This window comes from Accipiter gentilis, chromosome 31 (genome assembly GCF_929443795.1).
Source record: "Accipiter gentilis chromosome 31, bAccGen1.1, whole genome shotgun sequence".
In the NCBI taxonomy this organism is placed as follows: Eukaryota; Metazoa; Chordata; class Aves; order Accipitriformes; family Accipitridae; genus Astur; species Astur gentilis.
The window spans coordinates 15,314,864-15,334,666 of NC_064910.1; the positions used below are offsets into that span (position 1 = coordinate 15,314,864).

At 36.4% G+C, this 19,803-nt stretch overlaps 1 protein-coding gene across 7 annotated transcripts in view; it reads left to right on the forward strand.

Moving 5' to 3' along the window:
- Window positions 1–19,803, forward strand: part of STS (steroid sulfatase) — a 300,091-nt gene that overhangs the window by 27,900 nt on the left and 252,388 nt on the right. For all 7 annotated transcript variants that reach the window (XR_007510235.1, XM_049834687.1, XM_049834686.1 and 4 more), the window contains 3 exons: window positions 1,557–1,679; window positions 7,368–7,791; window positions 16,410–16,546. Coding sequence is in view for 6 of the 7 variants with exons in the window: in XM_049834687.1 (XP_049690644.1) it covers window positions 1,557–1,679; window positions 7,368–7,791; window positions 16,410–16,546 (684 nt within the window). In the remaining variant the exon portion in view is untranslated. The remainder of the gene's footprint in view (window positions 1–1,556; window positions 1,680–7,367; window positions 7,792–16,409; window positions 16,547–19,803) is intronic.

The window sequence follows — 19,803 nt, forward strand, 5'->3', positions numbered from 1 at the left end:
CCTTGTTCTTATTTCTGAAAAATTAGCATTTGAACTGATTTTTTTCTTAACTGATCTGCCCTCAGTCATACCTAATCATTTCCATATAGGTGCAAAAATTGAACTTTGTCTTAATTAAATTACAAAATTGCTAAATACGGACTACTTCCAAGCATCATTGAAGAACTAGTAAAAGATTGTTACAGAAGATACTAGAATCATGATGTGGAAAAAATTTTAGAAATTTAAAACTCCTGCTAATAAAGCTGAAGAAAAATATACCAAAATGCAGTATTTGATAAGACACAAACTCAGAGAAAAGTAATGATAAAAAAAAAAAAATCATGGTTCTGTACTGTCATTTTGGTAGCTTAAGGGAATGACACTGATTTCAGTTATAAGAGACTGAAGTACATAAAAATAAATATAAGTAAATATTTAATAAATAAAGTATAGATATTTATACTGTATGTGAGTGAGCGGCTGCGTGCTGGCTGGGCTTAAACCACGACAGATGACTAAAAATACCTAAAGTGTTATCAATAAAACTAGCTGGGGTGAAAAAACTGAAGTCAACATTTGAAGGGTAGGTTGAGCTGTCTTTAATAAACCAGTTTAACAAGTCTTTTTCTCATCTAACCCCAAGGGATACCTGAGGGAAGATTCTGGTTGTCTACATCAGTCATGTAACTTTGGCACTGCAATCATCCAGTTGTGTAATTCAGTCTTCCTGAAGATATATCTGCACAGATTTGCATAGATACTCTGTGTTCTGTCTGTCTATACTTGGAGCCAACTCTGATCTGGAATCCTAGTAATCTAATTTTCATGAACCTGAGCTCTCAAGTTCCTCATCCTGAGAGTAATTTATAAGCTCACGTTTGTGTTCCTCAGGCTCTGAGTATATAGAAATTACTGTGCCTTATTTAGATGTTGTCTTGTTAGCTGATACCTGATGTTGCTTTAATGCACTCTGTGTGCATTGAATCGTGAATCGTGCACTGGAGCACTGGTCCTGTCCCATCAAAGCTGAGTGCCCTAGCCACTCTGTTTCCAGAATCAGACTTTCTCTTGCTCTTTTTTGACCTCATGGTATTTACATGCACAGCTGTAAGACTGCCCTATTTCAACTGCCTTCTCTCAAATAACCTTAAAGGCTTGTAGAAAACCACTTATGAAGAGAGTGGAAGTTCTGAGAGTGGAACTTGGGAATTCTCGCTTTGTCCTCAGCTCCATTCCTCCCCATGTACAAGAAAAATAAACTACGCAAGCTCAACTTCTTTCAGATATGTTATACCTTAGAACATCTACAGAATGGACTGAAGCTGTTATGTGATGGCTGCCCCCAAGGTTATAAGCAGAGAATTTTTTCTCCTCTTCTCAATTTCTATTGTTGATACAGAAGTGACCTCACTTAGCTAAATGGATGATTGTATCTGCCACGTGCAACATTTAGTGTCTGGTGGTAATATGTCATTTAAGTGATTCCATCTAAAGCAAAAAAGTGCATGCAGAAAGAATGAATAGGAATTGTTTTACTATATTACCCAAGTCTCATTCATTTTCATTGTATTTAGGAATGGCTGCCTTCTCACGAGTTGGTGTCTTCTTATTTTCTGCCTCTTCTGGGGGTCTTCCTTCTGAAGAAATAACTTTTTCCAAACTCCTGAAGCAGAGAGGTTATGCAACAGCTCTAATAGGTAAAATTGCATACATACGCAGCATTATTTTTCGTTCATTTCAATCAAAAGAACATTAGCTTTCCATATAGGCTATTAAGGGTCTGCATTAAGCTTCTTTCCCCCACAGCACAATGAGTTTATTTTTCTGGCACAAAGCTGAGCACATTCCCACGTGTATGTGAAACACTAATCAGGTAAGTATGCCTAATTCACTTGTGTAGTTACAGTCTCATTGTGCAAGGTACTGAAGAAACGTGATGAACAAATTTAAAATTAGTCAAGCTCTTGAAAAGTTTTCAGTATAAATAGGAGTTTGATTGCAACAGAGAGACAATGAGGGATCGATCACAGGGTACAAGTCAGCACAGTGGTGGGATTAATTTCACCAGTTTTCAAATATCCATAAAGTAGATAATGCAGTACCTAGGCTAACCGTCTGGATTCTCTTCTTAGTCATCAGAGAGAAGTCAGCATTTCTAGGAAATTTGTCTCATCCTGTGGTAGATGTTTAATATAAAAATGTGTTTCTCTCTCATTAAAAAGATAGTTCAGACAACTAACTGCAGCATAAATATCCAGTGGTGGGTAAAAGGAATCCCACTGGATGAATATAAACAGAATTGGAATGAATATCATAAAGGTATAACATTTAAATAATGTGATTATTTTTTTTCCTAATTTGGCCACTAACTTATTCCACACTGCTTCCATTTTAGAAGATTTTTGTGAAATACAACTTGTATTAGACAATGTATTTCTCTACTGGAACTGCCAGGAAATAGTTGTTTAGAGAACATCATACCAGAATGTTACTACATTAATTTAGATGATGGATGTACCCAATTTGATTTTTAAATGTAACAAAAGCTTGCAATTCTGGGAGTAATTTTTGTTTAAAAAATAAGGCTGTTTAGCAAGGCTTACAATTCACAGCACTGTTCAAAAAATATCTATATTATGTAGATAACTGATGTCGATGTTCCTGACTAAAAATCCTGCTTAGCTATACCCCAGTCTTTGAAAGTACAAAATACCTTGATGTCCTGACAGATTCAAAACAGAAAACCAGAAAATCTTAGCAGAAGTATATTTAGTGCAGGTAGTGCAAAAAAAAATAATTCATAATTTGTCATGTTCATCATGGAGTTAATTCCTATTGCTCCATATTCAATTAAAGACTGCAAAAAAATCATTTTTCTGTTTGTAACAAGCACTGTAATACAACTCATTTTCTGGGGCTGACCTAGTTAATGTTCTTTTTTTAACTACTTTCGCTGCAACATGACAGCTTGCCACTTAGATCTCCAGAAGTTATCTCCATGATGCTTAATGAACAATTCTTCCAAGTGGCCTGAATGATAGCTATGAAACCATAAGATGTAATATTACCATATCCTTAGAGTATAATGAAGGCTTCCAAAAATCAAGAAGTGCATTAAAATTAAGGATAAAGCATATGTAAATGACAAAAAGAAAAATTACATAGATTTGAAGACTAGATAGGCAGACTCTGATTCCCAACCAGCCCATTTTCTGCCTCTGCTGGTATTCTTATCACATCATATTGGTCTAGGTCAGGGAGTCTTTGCTTAGTTCAATCTAACTCAGCAGTTCCCAAACAATTAATTGTCAAATCCTGCGCCAGTGATGGATTGGCATAAGGGTAATTTGAAGCCATTCGGTTCCTCAAGCCTGTACTGTCACTTTTTTTTTTTTTTTTGTCAAGTTTCTCTCCCCTTTACTCTGTAAGGACATTTTTTTCTTCCCTAAATGCATTTTCCTTTCTTTTATAATTTTTTGCCCTCCTCTGAGTATATGCTTCCTCTTGCTTGATACTTCCCTAAATATATTTTAGCTATAAATCTACTTTATGTATACACTTTTTTACTTCATTGTTTTTCCCCTGTGGCACAAAAAAGGTGACATCCAATAGATCTGGCAGGAAGAGACACAGTCAGATCTGCAACAAAACCAAGTTTTCTCAAAAAACGCAGATGCGTTGAATATGTAATTTTTCACCAGTTAAGGATCCTGGAGAGTAGCAAGAAATGTTGAAGTTTTGTAGGAAATAGCTATTCATAATGCAAAAATTCCACTGAAGGTAGATGGGTATTATTTTAACTACTGCTATACTTGATTACAGTTGAGTAAAGGTCAACTTTTCCTCACTACTGTTATCCAGTGTGTTGTCTAGCATCCAGAGAAATTTAAAATCCACCTATGTAGCTTATCTCCAAAGTTTAAAATACTAATGGTTAAACTGGCACTTGTATCTTTCCTCCAGAATGAGGAGGAATGTTGTAATATTTGGACGCATCACAGTAATGATGTGTCCAATACAAGATCAGCTGAGTTTATGGAGTAGGATTAATAGAACAGTTATTAACAGAACAGCTTAAAATCTGACCGTATTAATAATATATGCATATATACTTTATATTATTATTGCTGTGTACTTTACATGAATATATTTCTTTGAGCACATAAAATATTTGTTTGCATCTTGCGTCTTACCATGTACCTGAAGAGCACAAAATCATACCAAAATAAATATATAACTGTATACAACTGGGTCTTCAGTCTGCTCCCTTTTCAATTGCCTGAGGGAAAAGTAGAGGAGAAACATGGATTTTTGCAGCCTTTCCAGCGTTCTGGGTTTTGAAAAACTGAGTTCCAAATGAAGTTTCTTGGCTAAATAGGACTTGCCTCTCATTTCCACTTGCCTTTCATTGCATTGCTTTTGCTCTGCAGAAATCTTAATTGTGGCCAAAGGAGAGGCAAAAAAGCCTAGGTCTCAAACTATTAAGGTACTCCTGATTTACAATTAGCATAAATTTCACTCAAAAGCTTGGTAGAATCTGCTGAAATCCATATGATGCTTGTGTGAAGTGTCCAGACTATGAAGCTTCGCTCGGCAACGAGGTGAGAGCATTTTGCAGTACTCTCAGATTCAGAAGGGCCCCAGAACTTAAAGCACATTACAATAATCTGCTCAAGACAGGGGTTATTGTCACAAGGAATGAAACAAAAGGTGTGTTGTAGTCCCAGTCATCACTTGCTTTTTCAGAGTAGTGCAGGATCTATCAAAACCCTCTACCTCGTCAGCCATTTGAGAATGGCAATTGTGTCTTTCCGTCACAGCTGCCGATATAATTTGAACCAGTGCTTCTGTTGCTTTTCCCAGCTAACCTGCTGTCGGCTTCGTTTGGCTTAAGTTGCTTCTGAAAAAATCTTTTTTTGAGACCCAAGTTCATTCTGACATTGAACAATGTGTTGTGCTTGCTAAAACCCTTTCGATAAAAATAGGTCCTATATTTTCGCCCGTACTAATTTGTTGTTGCAAGATTCTTCTGTCCTGGCTTGCAATGTCTAGTTTTATCCAGTTTAAAGAAAATTCTTTATATCATAATAAATTACCTTGAATGTATATTTAATGCGTTTGAGTTTCTTTTTCATATCTTTTTACTGAATTATTGGTGCTTTGAGATTAACAAATAACAGCGAAAAATTAAAAATTAAAGCTTGAAGATCATTTCTGTTTGTGATTATAAGCCTCTAATTTCAGTTATGTAACTTGATGAGAGTTGTTTCATGCTCACCTTGCTACACATCTGGCTTTACGATTATTCCAGAAAGACAGTCCTGTAAACCTAAGAGAAAACATTGAAGCATTTATTTTCCAAAACCTGTGTCTTTGCTTGCTGGGAAAGAAATTCAGAGTTGCAGTCTTAGCTAGCCCTTTATGGCACCATTATAACATCTAAAAATTCAGTATGAGGTCTGCATTGCTGTTTTTGTAATCACCCACAATAACATTCACTGGACCCTGTCAAAAGTAGTGACGGGAGCGATTCTGCCCGCAGAAAGCAGACTGCCGCCTCGGGTGAGGGGCCATCTGACAGTCAGTGGGAGAACTTCTGGTGGGGTGGGAAGGCTGTAGAGGCCTCCATTTCACTGGCACATAAGCAGGCCTGAAAGTGCTTTTTCATATCTGCTTCTGTGATATACAGAAGGTATTTCTAACCTAAGACCGTCAAGAGATGTACAGGGAGAACTGGACTCAACTAAGAATTCAGTTGGGCTCAATATTTCTGTGGTATTTTTCTCCACTTTTGCTGACTGGTGAACTCACGTTCACACGTTCCCATCCCATCCCTTAGTTCTGTCGTTTGTGAAAGAGAAATAATGACATTGAGCCCATTTACTAGGTACTATTTGAAAGAATCAGAACTGACCCCCGTCTCCACCCTCTTTGGTACCGCAGTACATGCATTTGTCATTCCCAAAGGCAGAAGTGCAGGATGAATATGCCGCTTTCTAGACCTGGGAGATGCTCAGGACTGCCTGCATCGGGACTCTTTCTTACAGATGTGTAGAAGCTGGGATGGTTCAGGAAAGGGGAAAATTCTATTTATGTTCTTTTCCTTTCATGTACTTTCTACCTTGTGTATCCTGAAGTCTCTAGAACAAAATATTTCAAATTTCTTTGGGCTAGGTTATGGAGTTGAGGACTTACTGGGTTTGTGGGGCTTTTTTGGTTGTTTATTGTAAGATCATAACCCCTGAATTACGCTGGTCATGTTTAGGTATTTGATTCAGAAAAAAATAAATAAAATTTGGCCCAGCAATATATAGTGTCATCTGTTTCATCAAGAGTGACGTGTTTTGTCAAATACTCAACACATTTCTTTGCTGAGACCAAAGAGCATAGCTCTAGCCATAATTTGTGTCAATAGGCTTTATGAATTTGAATTTTTTTAATTTATGCATTTGAATTTAAATAACAGCTACCAAACACTTAGGTCTGTTGCACTAAGCAATGCATAAACATATGGTAACGGGTTGTACCTGCATCATAGAACAAATTATCTATATATTTTCAGTAATCAGCATGAACATAGATTACGCTAGTATAATGCAAATCAGACTCACTGTTTTCTTGTGTCAGTCAGTGTCCAACATTATTGCAGAATTAGAGTGATTTCCTAGTGAGACAAAATGCTGTGACAGATAGTGTTTGGCAATACTTTACTTTGTTTCTTTTACTGTTGTTTCTTTTTTTATTTTTAGATACGTAGATATGTAAAATTATATATAAATATATATATATTAAAAAATTCTCCCTCGCTCTCTCTCTATATGTATATATTGAGGAGGATTGGCAATTTCAGAGATTCTGCACTCATTTAAATAATAAATGCTTTGGTAATTTCACTATTCTTGATTTATTTCCTGTTTGTTACTGTTTTCTTCTTTTTTTATTTAAAGTAGCCAAATGTGAATGATTTGCCAGAAACATTTCAGAAAAGATATTTTGTACTCCATATTGGCTCTTCCGAAGAAAGCAGTACCTGCTACAAAATGGCATTTGCTTCTGACTACCTAACTACACATGCACAGAGACTTCATTTTCAAAGTTAACCATCTCTCAGGGCTCTGTTGCTCTTCAGTGACCTGCTAGCCCACTCAGAATTTAATGGCCTCCATCAGGAGCTGTGCCAAACTATTTCTAACTAAAACGAAGAGGCAGACATGAAACAAAGTCTTTGATGAAGGCATAAAGAAAGATTAGATAGAAAATAGGAATCCACACAATAAATGCTGGGGGTGGGGGGTATCAGTCAGATAGTGACAGTTTCATGTTTGGAATACTTTATAAGTTTGATGATTTAACTACAAAAATACTCCCTGTCCTTCTCTTTGTAGGAAAGTGGCATCTTGGGATGAACTGTGAAAGCAGTAATGACTTCTGTCACCACCCCCTCAGCCATGGATTTGATTACTTTTATGGGCTTACCGTGACCAATTTTAGAGACTGCAAACCTGGCCAAGGCAGCGTATTTTTAAAAGGGGCTCAGAAATCCCTTGTCATCCCAATCCAAATCACTGGAATCACCCTGGTCTCTTTGGCGATAGTGCAGTACCTTGGCCTTCTCAAAGTACCTTTCCAAGCATTGGGTTACTGCTTGTTAATAATCGCCGTTTCACTTGCGGGTTTGATTTTTTTCTTTTATCATTTTCGACACTTGAACTGCTTCTTAATGAGGGACCATCAGATTATCCAGCAACCACTATCCTATGAGAACCTTACGCAGAGACTGACAAAGGAAGCCATGCAGTTTATACGAAGGTAGGTTTCCAACTGTATTATGAGTTGATGCTGGCATTTCACAATGACGATACTTCCAGAAAAATAGAAAAAAAGTGTGAACCGGTGGGCACAAGGAATATGTCATTGTATATTACCATCATTTTTTTTCCTTTAAAAGATGACTGAACTTAATTTCTTTAGTGAAAGTGGCTGGTTTTTTTCTATCAGATATGTCAGTATTATCTCTATAAAAATTAAAAACTATTTATGTTTACATGCTTCAGAAAATTTTTTCAAAAAACATCTAGGTTTTTTAGGACTTTCATTCTTGAGGATTTCATGTAACTTCAATATGAAAAATCTTTTGTGGTGTGACTTAATGATGTGAAAGCACAATGCAGAGTCATAACCCATGACTTTTCTAGAATGGGAAACTGTTCTTCATCGATTTGGTGCATCCATTAATTGGCATTCTTAAGGCCAATTTTTTAAGATACTGTCATTTTAGATGCCTCCATTTTTATGGCAGATTAATTTTGAAAAGATTTGATTTATAGAAGTTAGGAAAGAAACGTTTTTGTGAAAGCAGTGATTTTTTAATTGCCATCAGATTGGGTCACCCAAACATTGTATGTACAAAATCGTCCTAAGTCATTCTTAAGTTTTGCAAAGTTAGCTACTTTGGTGTCATTGTCACCACAGGGCTTTTAAGGGGATCAAATCATAAAAGTGTACTTTTCTATATTCTGAAATACAAATCAATATAATTGGAGCAAAAATATTTCATCCATTTAACGTCTTGAAAAATATGCCAAAGTATTTTTCTCAGTCACTTTTGGAACAAGTTGCACCATTTCTTAAAATAGTTAATCAAAAGTAAAAACATGTTCTAAGACATAAGAAGTCCCTTAATTACTATTCTGAAAAGCATGTACCAGGTAGTTACTGTGAATACATTCACATGCTGTCATGGCCGAATGAAAACTTATACCAAAGAATCAGAGGCTAAATTTCCTAGATTTACTGACTGCATGAAGCAGTCATCAAGACTGTTAGCAAGAAAAAAATGTTGATCTAAAATCTTGATCTCATAGTGCAATTTTTCTATCATTTCTATCATTATAAATACTTGATGTGGTTATCTCTGCTCATTACACCAAAACAAAATGGGGTTTATATCAAATTTCTTTAAGTGAGTAAGTCTTCCCAGCAATCAACATTCTCACGAGTATTTATAAATAAATGAAAACATCCTTATTTTCTCTTGGCAGTGGTGATAGATTTAAAGATCCCTTCTCACCTACATTCTAACTAATTTAATAGTGAAATATTTTGTTTACTACAAACCCACACACCCTGCTTTGAAAATTGTTGAGAGGTTATATGCTTAGTGACCAAGCATTTGGTGATTTTTAAAAGATTCTTGAGTACATTAATTATACGTTGGCAGTTTCTTCCGTGATTTGCAAGTATGTAATGTGTCTGTAGTGATTCATACTGTTTTGGATATCTCTGAATGTTTCATTGATTTCAGTGCAATGACAATAAAATGGTAGCCCCAAAACAGGTGAGTTCAAGATTGGAAATCAATGCTAGAAAACAAGTAACTCTTCTAACTTTATTAATATTCATAATGTGCACAGTGTTATTGTATAGTTTAGTCAGTGTTTAGAGCTGGCAAAACAATGTATCATCTAAGTCAGCATAGCTTTTTTAGCTCAGCTCCAGGTAAGTGGCTATACATCAGCTGGGCACTTGGCCCCAGTTCTCAACATAGTTTCCAGACAAAAGTCATGGTAAATTGAAGTCAAGGTTAACAGCACAGATTCGTAATTTACAATAAACTTTGTTACAGGAATGCTGCAATTATAGTGAGAATTATAACCCAGACAATTCAGAGTCAATGTTAAATTAAAGAATATCCAAGCACATTAAGGTATTGAGAAGCAATTAAGGCATTCGAGCAATCTTAACTATGCCCTGTAGTGAATTCGTATGCAAAGTGTATGACCATAAAACTTGCTCCTGGGGATAGGAGTAATTAGATTAATATTCACTGAACTGATCTCTCCCATATATTAGCGCGAGCAACAAAATCAATATTTGCTTTGACACACTGGTTCTGACATTATATAGTTCATACCTGTCAACTCCAGAGCACCGGTAGACCATTGCTTTTATGACTAGTCTGCTGACTTCGGCCATTTGTAGGGGAATAGCCATCAAGAGGCAACCAGCTTGCAGAAGCACTCAGACATCTGCGCTCATAAGTGAAAGGCCACCTGGTTTTTGGAAGCCACGGCTGCTCCACAGCATTCTTGTTCCACTTCTTTCAGCGAGCAGTCTCCCTCAACCCTCTTTTAGCCAAATGTTTGACTCAACACTTGATTTGTCGTACAGGCTTCTTTTGTTTAGACAATACGTAAGTAGCAAGCTCAGCCCTGTACGCCAGTAATCCTTGTGCACAGCTATACCAGAGTTCAAACAATTAAAGAATTCAGAGTCATTCACCTTAACTGGTTCTTAATACACATTTTATCATCGGACTAAAAATCATCAGCTATCATGCATGTTTTAATTGGTTAATGATCTTTACAGTAAATACACGATGAAGCTCCAATCTTCAGTAGGACTGGTACTTCCCATATAACCCTTTTATGCTATATTTATATACAATGTATATGGATATATATAGTTACATAACAATTACAACAGAAATATTTTGTCTATGTAAGTTTATTATACCTATTACCTTTATAAATTCTTCAGAGTTCAGGCAATGGACTTCATGACATTATTTTCTTTTCTAGCTATTTCTCAGTCGTATTGTCAACTTTATGAATTCTTACCATATATATAGTCATTAGATTTTCTGTTTTTCAAATCTTCTTATAATTTCTTCCTAGCTTATAGCTATGTGCTGTTACACTTACTTTGGTCTGGTTTTTGGAGAGGTGGTATTGTATGTGTTCTTCCTTAGTCCAGTATATGTGTATTACTGTTTTCGTTTGTTCCTAGGTAGACTGAAAGAGAGCAAATACGAGATTCAATGCTCAGAAATGGCACTGGAGAAGAATATATACAAGTGTCAGATCCAGTGTGTGAAAACAAATACTAATTTAGTTGCTCACCCTAATTGTAAGAGGGCAAGTCAGCTCAATGTATGTTAATTCTAATTAATTTTTCCCAAGAGCAAGTGTGCGTACGTATTGTAAACCTATCAGAACACTCTCTAGACATTGCAGTATATTCGAAAGTCAAATGGATCCTAATTATTTCATGTTAAGTTCAGTGTGGTTGTCACTCATACATCTTCTGCACATCCTTTAATGACCAGCTGCACTGACAATCCAAATTTGGAAAATGCCAGAGACTAGTTTCTAACATACCAGAAATTAACAACACAAAAGTACCACTCTATGATATTGAATGCCTCTCTGACAAATTCATATAGCTGAATACAATTAATAATAATGTAAAAAAAAAATCCTAATGAAATCTAACTTCTGGACAACAGTATTTCATACAAACATGTTTATATTCGAAAGCTATGGTGAAGATGAAGTTGAACAATTTTCATGCTTTTTTTTTTTCACTCATAGATTGTATAGCCATAATATTCAAAATTTTGTGATGACAGTTAATATTTTTTTTATTTTCTTTTTATCTATTCTATTTCAGTCCTTGAAACACTGTTACAACACATGTTCAGATTTTTTTTCATCTACTCTAGCAGGTCGTGGTTTAGAGGTTTTTTGTATTTCACTAGGTTTTAAGGTCAGGCAATTGGCATGTTGTGCTGGAGTTACAGTTCTGAAATCAGATGTTTTTATGAATCCTAAAGACTATTCCTTATAGTTTACAGCAAAATACAAATTACAGAGAAGAGTTTGTGTATCTTTGTATACACAGGATTATAAGCCATAACAACTCTGCTGGATCTTTATCCCTTTTTCTCAGACTGCTGCTTGTTCCTTTTGAACAAAAAGCTAACAGGAAGAAGCTGTGAATTCATATACTTTAGGGCCATCTGAAAATGAAAGATTTAAATAATTTAAGAATTATTAAGGACTTAACTAGTTCTGCAGTGAGTGAGAGACTACACTGTAAATGGAAAACTTCTAAAACGCAGCGGATGTGTATACTGGGCTCCAAAATTTTGCAGGGGAGGAGGATTTAGTAATGAGTATAATTTGTAGTAGATGAGAAGTGTCTTTTTTTCCCCCATCCTTACGAGAATGTACTTTTTGAAGGGGAGAAAAAGGCTTTATAGAAGGGAAATAAAAACATACATGAATCGTGTACCTTAAGCATTCAAAAGAAGAAATCGGCATGAAATTAGAGATGTCAAAAGTATCTTTTCTATTTGCGTGGAAGAATCATTTCACAAATGCAGATGTGGTAACACATCCTACTTTTAACATCTTCTAGAAAGAGTCAGATTTTCCATATTTTTACCTTTTTTTCTCTTTCTCATTCCATTTTCAACACCCTTTCTGGTTTTGATAAGTTGCTCCCAAGTGGTCTGGAGCTCTCTTTTCTGATTGTGTAAAATTTGGAAAATATGAGTTCTGTGGTTTAAGGTGTGTCCTTTAAAATAGTAACACAAATATTCATTCATGGATTCAGTCATGCGAGCAAGGCTTTTAACACTGTTGGCGGTCAGAACAGAACAAAATCCAGCTTGTAGGACAAAGTCCTGCTTTTATACAACTAGGCCAAGGTTTACCTTTTCCTTCTGCCGGAACAAGAAGGCTTAATGAAGTGCATTCAGCCAGTCCCACCCCAAAGAGCAATGTCTAATTTGTGATCTAATCTGGAAGTAGGGAGGGAGCCATGGGGAATAAGCGCTGAATTAATTTATCCACTTGGGGGGATATTGAATAGGAAGAATGTTTTTTAGTAAAAGGGCTACAGGGAAGGGAAAGTTAGGTTTGCATCTGCCTGTGTCGACACACTGTTGCATACTTGTGCTGAAAATGTGTCTTCAGATTATGTACTTCAGCATTTTTGTTTTCTTTCATCTTAGCTGTGACTCTGGGGTCCTGTGACTAGGTGAAAATGACATATTCATACACATTCAATAAGTATTATTAAATCATAGGTATTTATCCTTATAGGGAGTAATATATTTTACCCCTATGTCTATTTCAAATAGTTCTTTGCAGGCTATTTCGGTTTTATGGGTGAATTAGCTGGAATTTATAAGACTTTGGGGATTACAGAAACAATTGTTAACCCAATTTTAACACACCACAGTGTTTGCCTACCTCAGGCAAAGCCAAGTATTTCTGCTTTTATAGTCATTTGCTGTGAATCATAGTACCTTCACTGGTACGGGGGGGTTTAGTGGTCTGACAGGTTAAAAATACGTACTTTATGACAGAATGTGAGGATAATTTCACATCTAGCAAAAAAGAAAAAAAAAAGTTGTTCAGAAAGATCGTACTTGTACATCATATTAAAGGTTAATTTAGAATTTATTGTGAAAAAGTAGAATGGATCCCTGTGGCGTGTTCCCATCTCGTTTCCAGTACAGAATCATACTTGAAATCTCAGTTTGATGTGACAAATGCAGGCCAACAAATTTAGAGTCCCACCTGTTGCTCTGCTGCAGTGGTCTTAGATTAACATCAATGCACAGAAAAGCAAACAAAATTACCCAGGGAGTTTTCAATGCAGCAAGCACTTAGAGCAAAATTGGAGGAAAAAAGTTAAAAGACCCATGTCTGAAGCACAAAGTCAGATTCGTTGTAACTTGCTCTCTCACCCACTATAAAGCTGTGTTTTACAGCTCAAGCCTAAACTGAATCCTTGAGTAATGTAAAGACTGCTCACACTAAAAAAGAACCTACTACTATGTAATGCAGAGGAGTCACCAGCAACGTGTTGCTTTTAGATGTTTTCAAGATCAGTTAAACCCACATTAAAGAATATCTTATGTCAGATGTGTGTAATCTTTCTGGCTACTCAGTAAATTCAAAAGACTGTGTGATTCATGTTAGGATTAAAAAAATTTACTGTATTTGAGTAAGTGAATCTCAGATCATTTGAAACTGAAGTTCCCTGTGTTTGAACTGTGTAAAAGATAGTGGCAATACATTTTTGAAGGAGCTGTTTACTGAAGTGGTTCAGGAGTTAAGCTGTTATTGTCAAATTTCTCTCCTGCCTACTAGCTGATATTGTCATTCTGTTTTCAAGGTCACGGTAAAGGTAGTCAGTTATGATTCTCCTCAAAGAGTTTTGGCAGGAGATAAATAGCTGCCTGTGATCTTTTATAGGATATTAATAGGTGAGACACTTCTCCACCTGACAGCGAGCTGTCAATCAGAACCTGTCAATTTGAGTTGCAAAGAAGAGAATGATGTAGTGCCCTTCCATATCAATCATTGATTCGATGACTCTTCGTGGAAGTTAGATCTTTGTGTCAGTTCCATTTCAAAAAAACCCCAAACAAACCTGAATTATTATCTCTTGAAAATAACATCTATGGCAGAGGCTTTTGATACTCACTTTTAGCAATACATTTAGAAGTATGCACTACCTCTGTGACAGTAGAACAAGGCAATTTGTAGGAAAAGGAAATTGTGCCTATGCCATTATAAGTATAAAGTAAATTTTTGTGGTGTTTTACCCTAGAATTTGTATATTACTCTCAATTCAGTGAACTGTGTTTAAGGAAAAAGTCAAAGATAATCCCATGCAGTAAAAAATGCAAGTTGTAAAATAGAAATCAACTGCCTTGCAGAAATGTTCTTTAATGAAAGGTCAGCGTTACATTAATGTACATATTAAATATTAAACTTATAAGTATACATCTTTTTTTACTTGGAAGTGCTGATATTTTCAGTCTTTTAAATTGACTCAGAGGTCTAATGTTGTTTGCTGCTACAGTAATGAAAGTTTCTCATAAGCATGACCTCTCAAATAGCAACAAATACAGCTTTGTGGAAAGTGCATCTTTTATGAAAAATATTGTCTTTATTTTTTTGACTCTGTACTTTATAATACTTATACAGGATACATACAGGATACATGCACAAATATTTGAAGGGAATTCGAATAATTTTGTTTTCCTTTTCCACATGAAAAATGTTCTATTTATTCTGTCATTTTTTTAAAAAAGGAGAAATGTTTTATGAAGAAAAAGTCTCAGTCAGAAACACAATTATCAAACGAGTAATCTGGATAGAATTTTCCCATTTTGTGTTTAGGTACTGCTGCATATGCCAGTAAAAAAGAAAGCTTTAACCACGCAACTTTTGTAAAAACAGATCCAACCAAGGAGAGAGGAAAAATGGATAAAAAATATACTAGATTAAAACTAGTTATTTTTCCTTAAGAGTAAACTATTGATACCAGATGAATCCCTTTTAATAAAAGACTTTGGTTTCAGGTTCTAAAGGTTAATTTTTTTTTTTCATTTTAAAGAAATTGTTTGTGCATGTCTGTATTGTTCTCCCTTCTTTAAAGTGTGGATGAATCAGCTGCATGAGGAAATATAGTCTCCCTTTCATGTTGATGTGAATCACAGGTATTATCCACCACAGATTGGCAAGGGAAAATATGCTAAATAAACCCCCAACTACTCTGTAATTAGCTGTGTGCTGTAAGATGAGATCCAGACAAGTTTTCTGGGTAGTGCTTTTGTGATTCAACTGATACTTAAAATATGCATAATGTACTACAAGTGCTGTTAGAGAGTATAGCAGTAAATTTGGCTGGTACTGCACAGTTTTAAGTAAAGTTCTGTAAATAATGCATAAGGAAAAGTTCTTACTTGAGCTGTGCTTTCACAGCCTGCTGGAACTGATCATAAATATCATGTTGACAGATCACATGAACAGCAAAATTTACAGAGTCTGTTTATTGCCCTCTTTCTTTTGTATCAGTTCAGGAAATAGACTGAAGTCAATGCAGACTGTTCATTACTGTGACAGGAAAAATCTTTATGTTAGTAGATACTTTGAGATTACCTATTCTTTGGTACAACATATTTGTAGTGTTATGTACTGATCACATGCATACACACACAGAGGACTAAACGACAAGAGATTTGGTCAGATGGCTTAGTCCAGGATAAAGAAGGAGGAAAAGTACTAATATTTAACGTATTTAAAGTACTTGATTTAACATAGTTAATGATATTATGGTATGTTTGACCCTGGTCCTCATAATAGTGTAGTTGATCAGCTTCCATATGAATTTGTGAGGAAGGTGATTGTGTTTCACATATATATGTAGTTCTGAAGGTATATTTTTGAACAACAATTGTATTTGGGCTTTTAAATATGCGCTTGTAAAATGAAGAGAGGTGTTTGTAGCCAGAAACTGCTAGGTTCCTGGCTTTAAACAAGTCCTCTTTCAATATATATAGCAAACAGTAATTGGTTAGATTTTGTTGTTTATTTTTGCTTTCAATTCAGTATACAATTAAGAATGGCATTTTTACTCTGTGTGTGTGTGTGTGTGTGTGTGTATGTGTGTGTTTTCAGGATTACCCTATAATCAGTTACAGAATTCCTTTTCCTCCTTTTTTTTTTTTGTTTGTTTGTTTCGGTTTTGGTTTTGAGCTCTATTGTAGAAGATTTCTTTGTAGAAATTCTGTTACAAAATATACTAAGGGTTTGGAGTTTTGTTTTGTTTTCTTTTTCCAGGAACACTGATACACCATTTCTTCTTTTCCTGTCTTATCTACATGTCCATACTGCTCTATATGCTTCAAAAGATTTCAGAGGAAAGAGCAAGCATGGTTTATATGGGGATGCAGTGGAGGAAATGGACTGGAGTGTAGGTATGTTACATGTGCTTCTAACAGCAATGATGGGAATTCATGGAAGACTTCATGTCCACCAAATGCAGACTTCGGCAGTTTGGATGTCTATGGTATATCTGACATACTTGTCCTTTATACTTAGGGGAAAGAAACAGTCATTTTAAAGGCACAATAATCTGAACTCTTGTAATATCTACTTTATGACCAAATTTATTGTGACCTACAAATGCCTGCTCTCTTCTTTGACTATGAACAGAGTCTATAAAGTACGGACTTAGCAGAGATATGGACACCTGTCATGTCCCAGTTTCTCAGGATGACGACTCAGGTTTGCTGATTCCCAGGTCAGGATTAAGGCGAAACAACACCAGGGATTCTCTAACTCACAAAACTCAACTTTTATTCACTCACAACAAGAACTGGCATGAAACTATGTCAGTAAACTGTGTAACATTCTAACCATACATCATCAAACATATACTACAGGCCTTGCTTATTTGGGAATCAGTTCAGGGAAGAAAATAAGGAGAGCCCTCCCGTTGGGTCAGGAGGTTCAGAGCAGACCCCCTTGCTTTCTAGACTCGTTCTCAGAGAGGAGCCCAGGGGCGGCTGGATCCGCTCTTAGTCCCAGAGTTGGTCAACGGTATTTTGTCTAAAGGGATAAGGTGTAGGAATTACGGAAAAGGAAAAAGAAAGAGAGAAACAAGATAGAGAGAGAGGGAGAGAAAGATTTCAGTGGCCCTGGGTCCAGCATTGGTCCAGTCAGCCGCGGGGTCCGGTTCGGTGGGCACGCGCACCTGGGGCTTCAGTTTGTGTCCTTTTATCGTCCTTGCCCCTCCTTCGGACGGGCACTCAAACTCGTTAGGCTAATTAGGTGTTATGAGCTGTTTGTGAGCCTTTGGGACTTGGGGGTCGTTTGGGGAGTAACTTCCCCTTCCCTGCTTCTTTTCACCTGGGGTTCCTTGCTAGGCGGTTCCTTGTTAAGCAGAGTTCGTTGTTAAGCAGAACTTGCCCCGCCCCAGTGTTTGAGACATGAACTCTTTCAGTCCCTCACACCACCATAACTGTGGACATTTGAAGGAGAGTAGTTAAATCCAACCCTGTGAGCTTCTGGCTGCCATCTGGCCTCTGCAGGTTGTCCTCATACAGCAATATACTAATTCGTAAAGTAACAACATGATATAAAAATATTTTCAAATAAAGTGACTACAATATGCATTGTTGGCAAAAGTAATTTGCTGATTATTTTAGTGAGTTCTCCGAATTAGTGAAATCACTCCAGTGAGGTCTACTTCTGTTCATGAAGAATAGTCAAAGCCAAACAATTTGCCCTTCAGAGCCTTCCATTCTCTCTGAGGCTGGAGAGCAGCTGATCATTACATCTTTCAACAGGCTTCTGGTATCTCTAGATGTATTGGAGTGACTCTCTGATTCCAGAGATAATCACCTGTGAAAACAACTAACAGTTCTTATTTGAAAATAATCGTATTGGAGAATAGCAGCATTAGGAGCTAAAGATGAGCTTACACTCCTCCTTCCTGTGTACCCCAAGTCGATTCTGTTCTCAGTACAACTCAGTGCAAATTGGCTTTCTTAAAGAAAATGTTGCTTCCTTATGAAGTTGCTATAAGCAGATAGTCAGCTTTGGTACATACATATTTTTAAACTATGCAAGCATGTGCAATTAAACATCATGTAAGTTTCTTTGCATATTTTGCATCAAGAAGACTAGTTTCAGAAGCTACAGGACAAAAGGCAGCACAGCACATTTAGTGTTGCGTAATGTATGTAGTGCAGTATTTGCAAAAATGGGAAGAACCTTGTGGGAAATTGTGATACGCTTAGGAAGGGTTTTCAGTGTGGGAGACAACAGAAAAAAAACCTCCTTTGTAAATCAGGTTTTGTAAAGAGAGAGTGGCTTTCATTCCAGTTGTATTACACTCTGAATCTTTATCACTTCTGTTAGTGGCCACCAGCAGTTGGTCAATCAAGTACTTGCATTAGATAAAAGTATGCATGTGTTGTCATATCTGTTTGCATCCACATTGTAGTAAGCTACCGAACATTAGCTGGCCTTACTATTTTACTATTTCTTTTTCTGTTCCATGATACTTAGCTTATTCCAGCCTAATTGATCATTTGCTGTTGCCATTGCATTTTGCTTCCTCCTTCAGGAGAGTGGCTCCGGGGTTTAAACAAGTTGGAAACCAAGGCAGCGACATGCTGCTGTTTCAGGCTATTTAATGATGCAGAGGTGGTAACAGATTAAAAACCGGTGCTGTCTTCCAGAATGACCACAGGCTTTTAGGAGATGTGTCAAACAAACCAAACTGTAGGTCAGAAGCATATCATTAAAAAAGCTTGGGATAAATCAGAGGTACAAATTTAGTGGTGATAACAAGAATTTTGAACAAACTCAGAGGAGATACACAAGTTTCCTCATGTATTGTCCTTTACAGTTCATTAGAGGAGCATCAGGGGCGGTGGAGCTAGCTTAATCAGCAAACAGATCTTTGTCTGTCATTTACTAGTATACAAGCATCAAATTTTGTTTCAGCTGGGGATCTGGTTACTTGGTTTTGCTTAAGTCTTGTAAAACTCCTCTGTTGACAGATGGCATATTTGCTCCAGGAGGTAGAAAATGTGTTTAGTTCCTCTGTTACTTTCTTCTCCATTATTAGAATGATGGAAAAAAGTTAAAGGCTGGCATTTCCAAAGGAGTCTGAAGGAATAATACAGCTTCTTTTTCTTTTTTCCCAGTTGAAGGGAGTACTTATTTCCATTAACCTCCACTGAAAGTACCAGTCTTAATGCGTCAACTATGTCAGACAAAGTAGATTTATTCACTGTACTGCTGATGTCAGTAACGAGTATTTTCTGGGAATGCCTCTGAAGATGTTACAGTAGAAAAGTCAAACAAAATTGTCTGGAAAAGCTGAAAAAGTGAAAACTATAAGCTTTCCACACAGGGAGGTTTTATCATTCACTAGACAGAAATCAGTATTTATGCATAGATGAATGTAACATGCAAAACCAATAAGAACAAAATAGCCCAGATGTAACAGTATGCTGCAAAACCTTCTGATTAAAGACAACACAAACATAGAAAGTAAAAATGAGTGCACGGAAAACTGCATTATAGTACAACATCAGAAGTGTTTGGCATCTGGTAGGAAAAGAAACACCAACTTCAACTTAGTTCTAAAAGAAACTTACAATGTGTTTTCTGCTGACTGGGAAATACTGTGCTTAAAGCCTTGTGGATGACTGCAAAA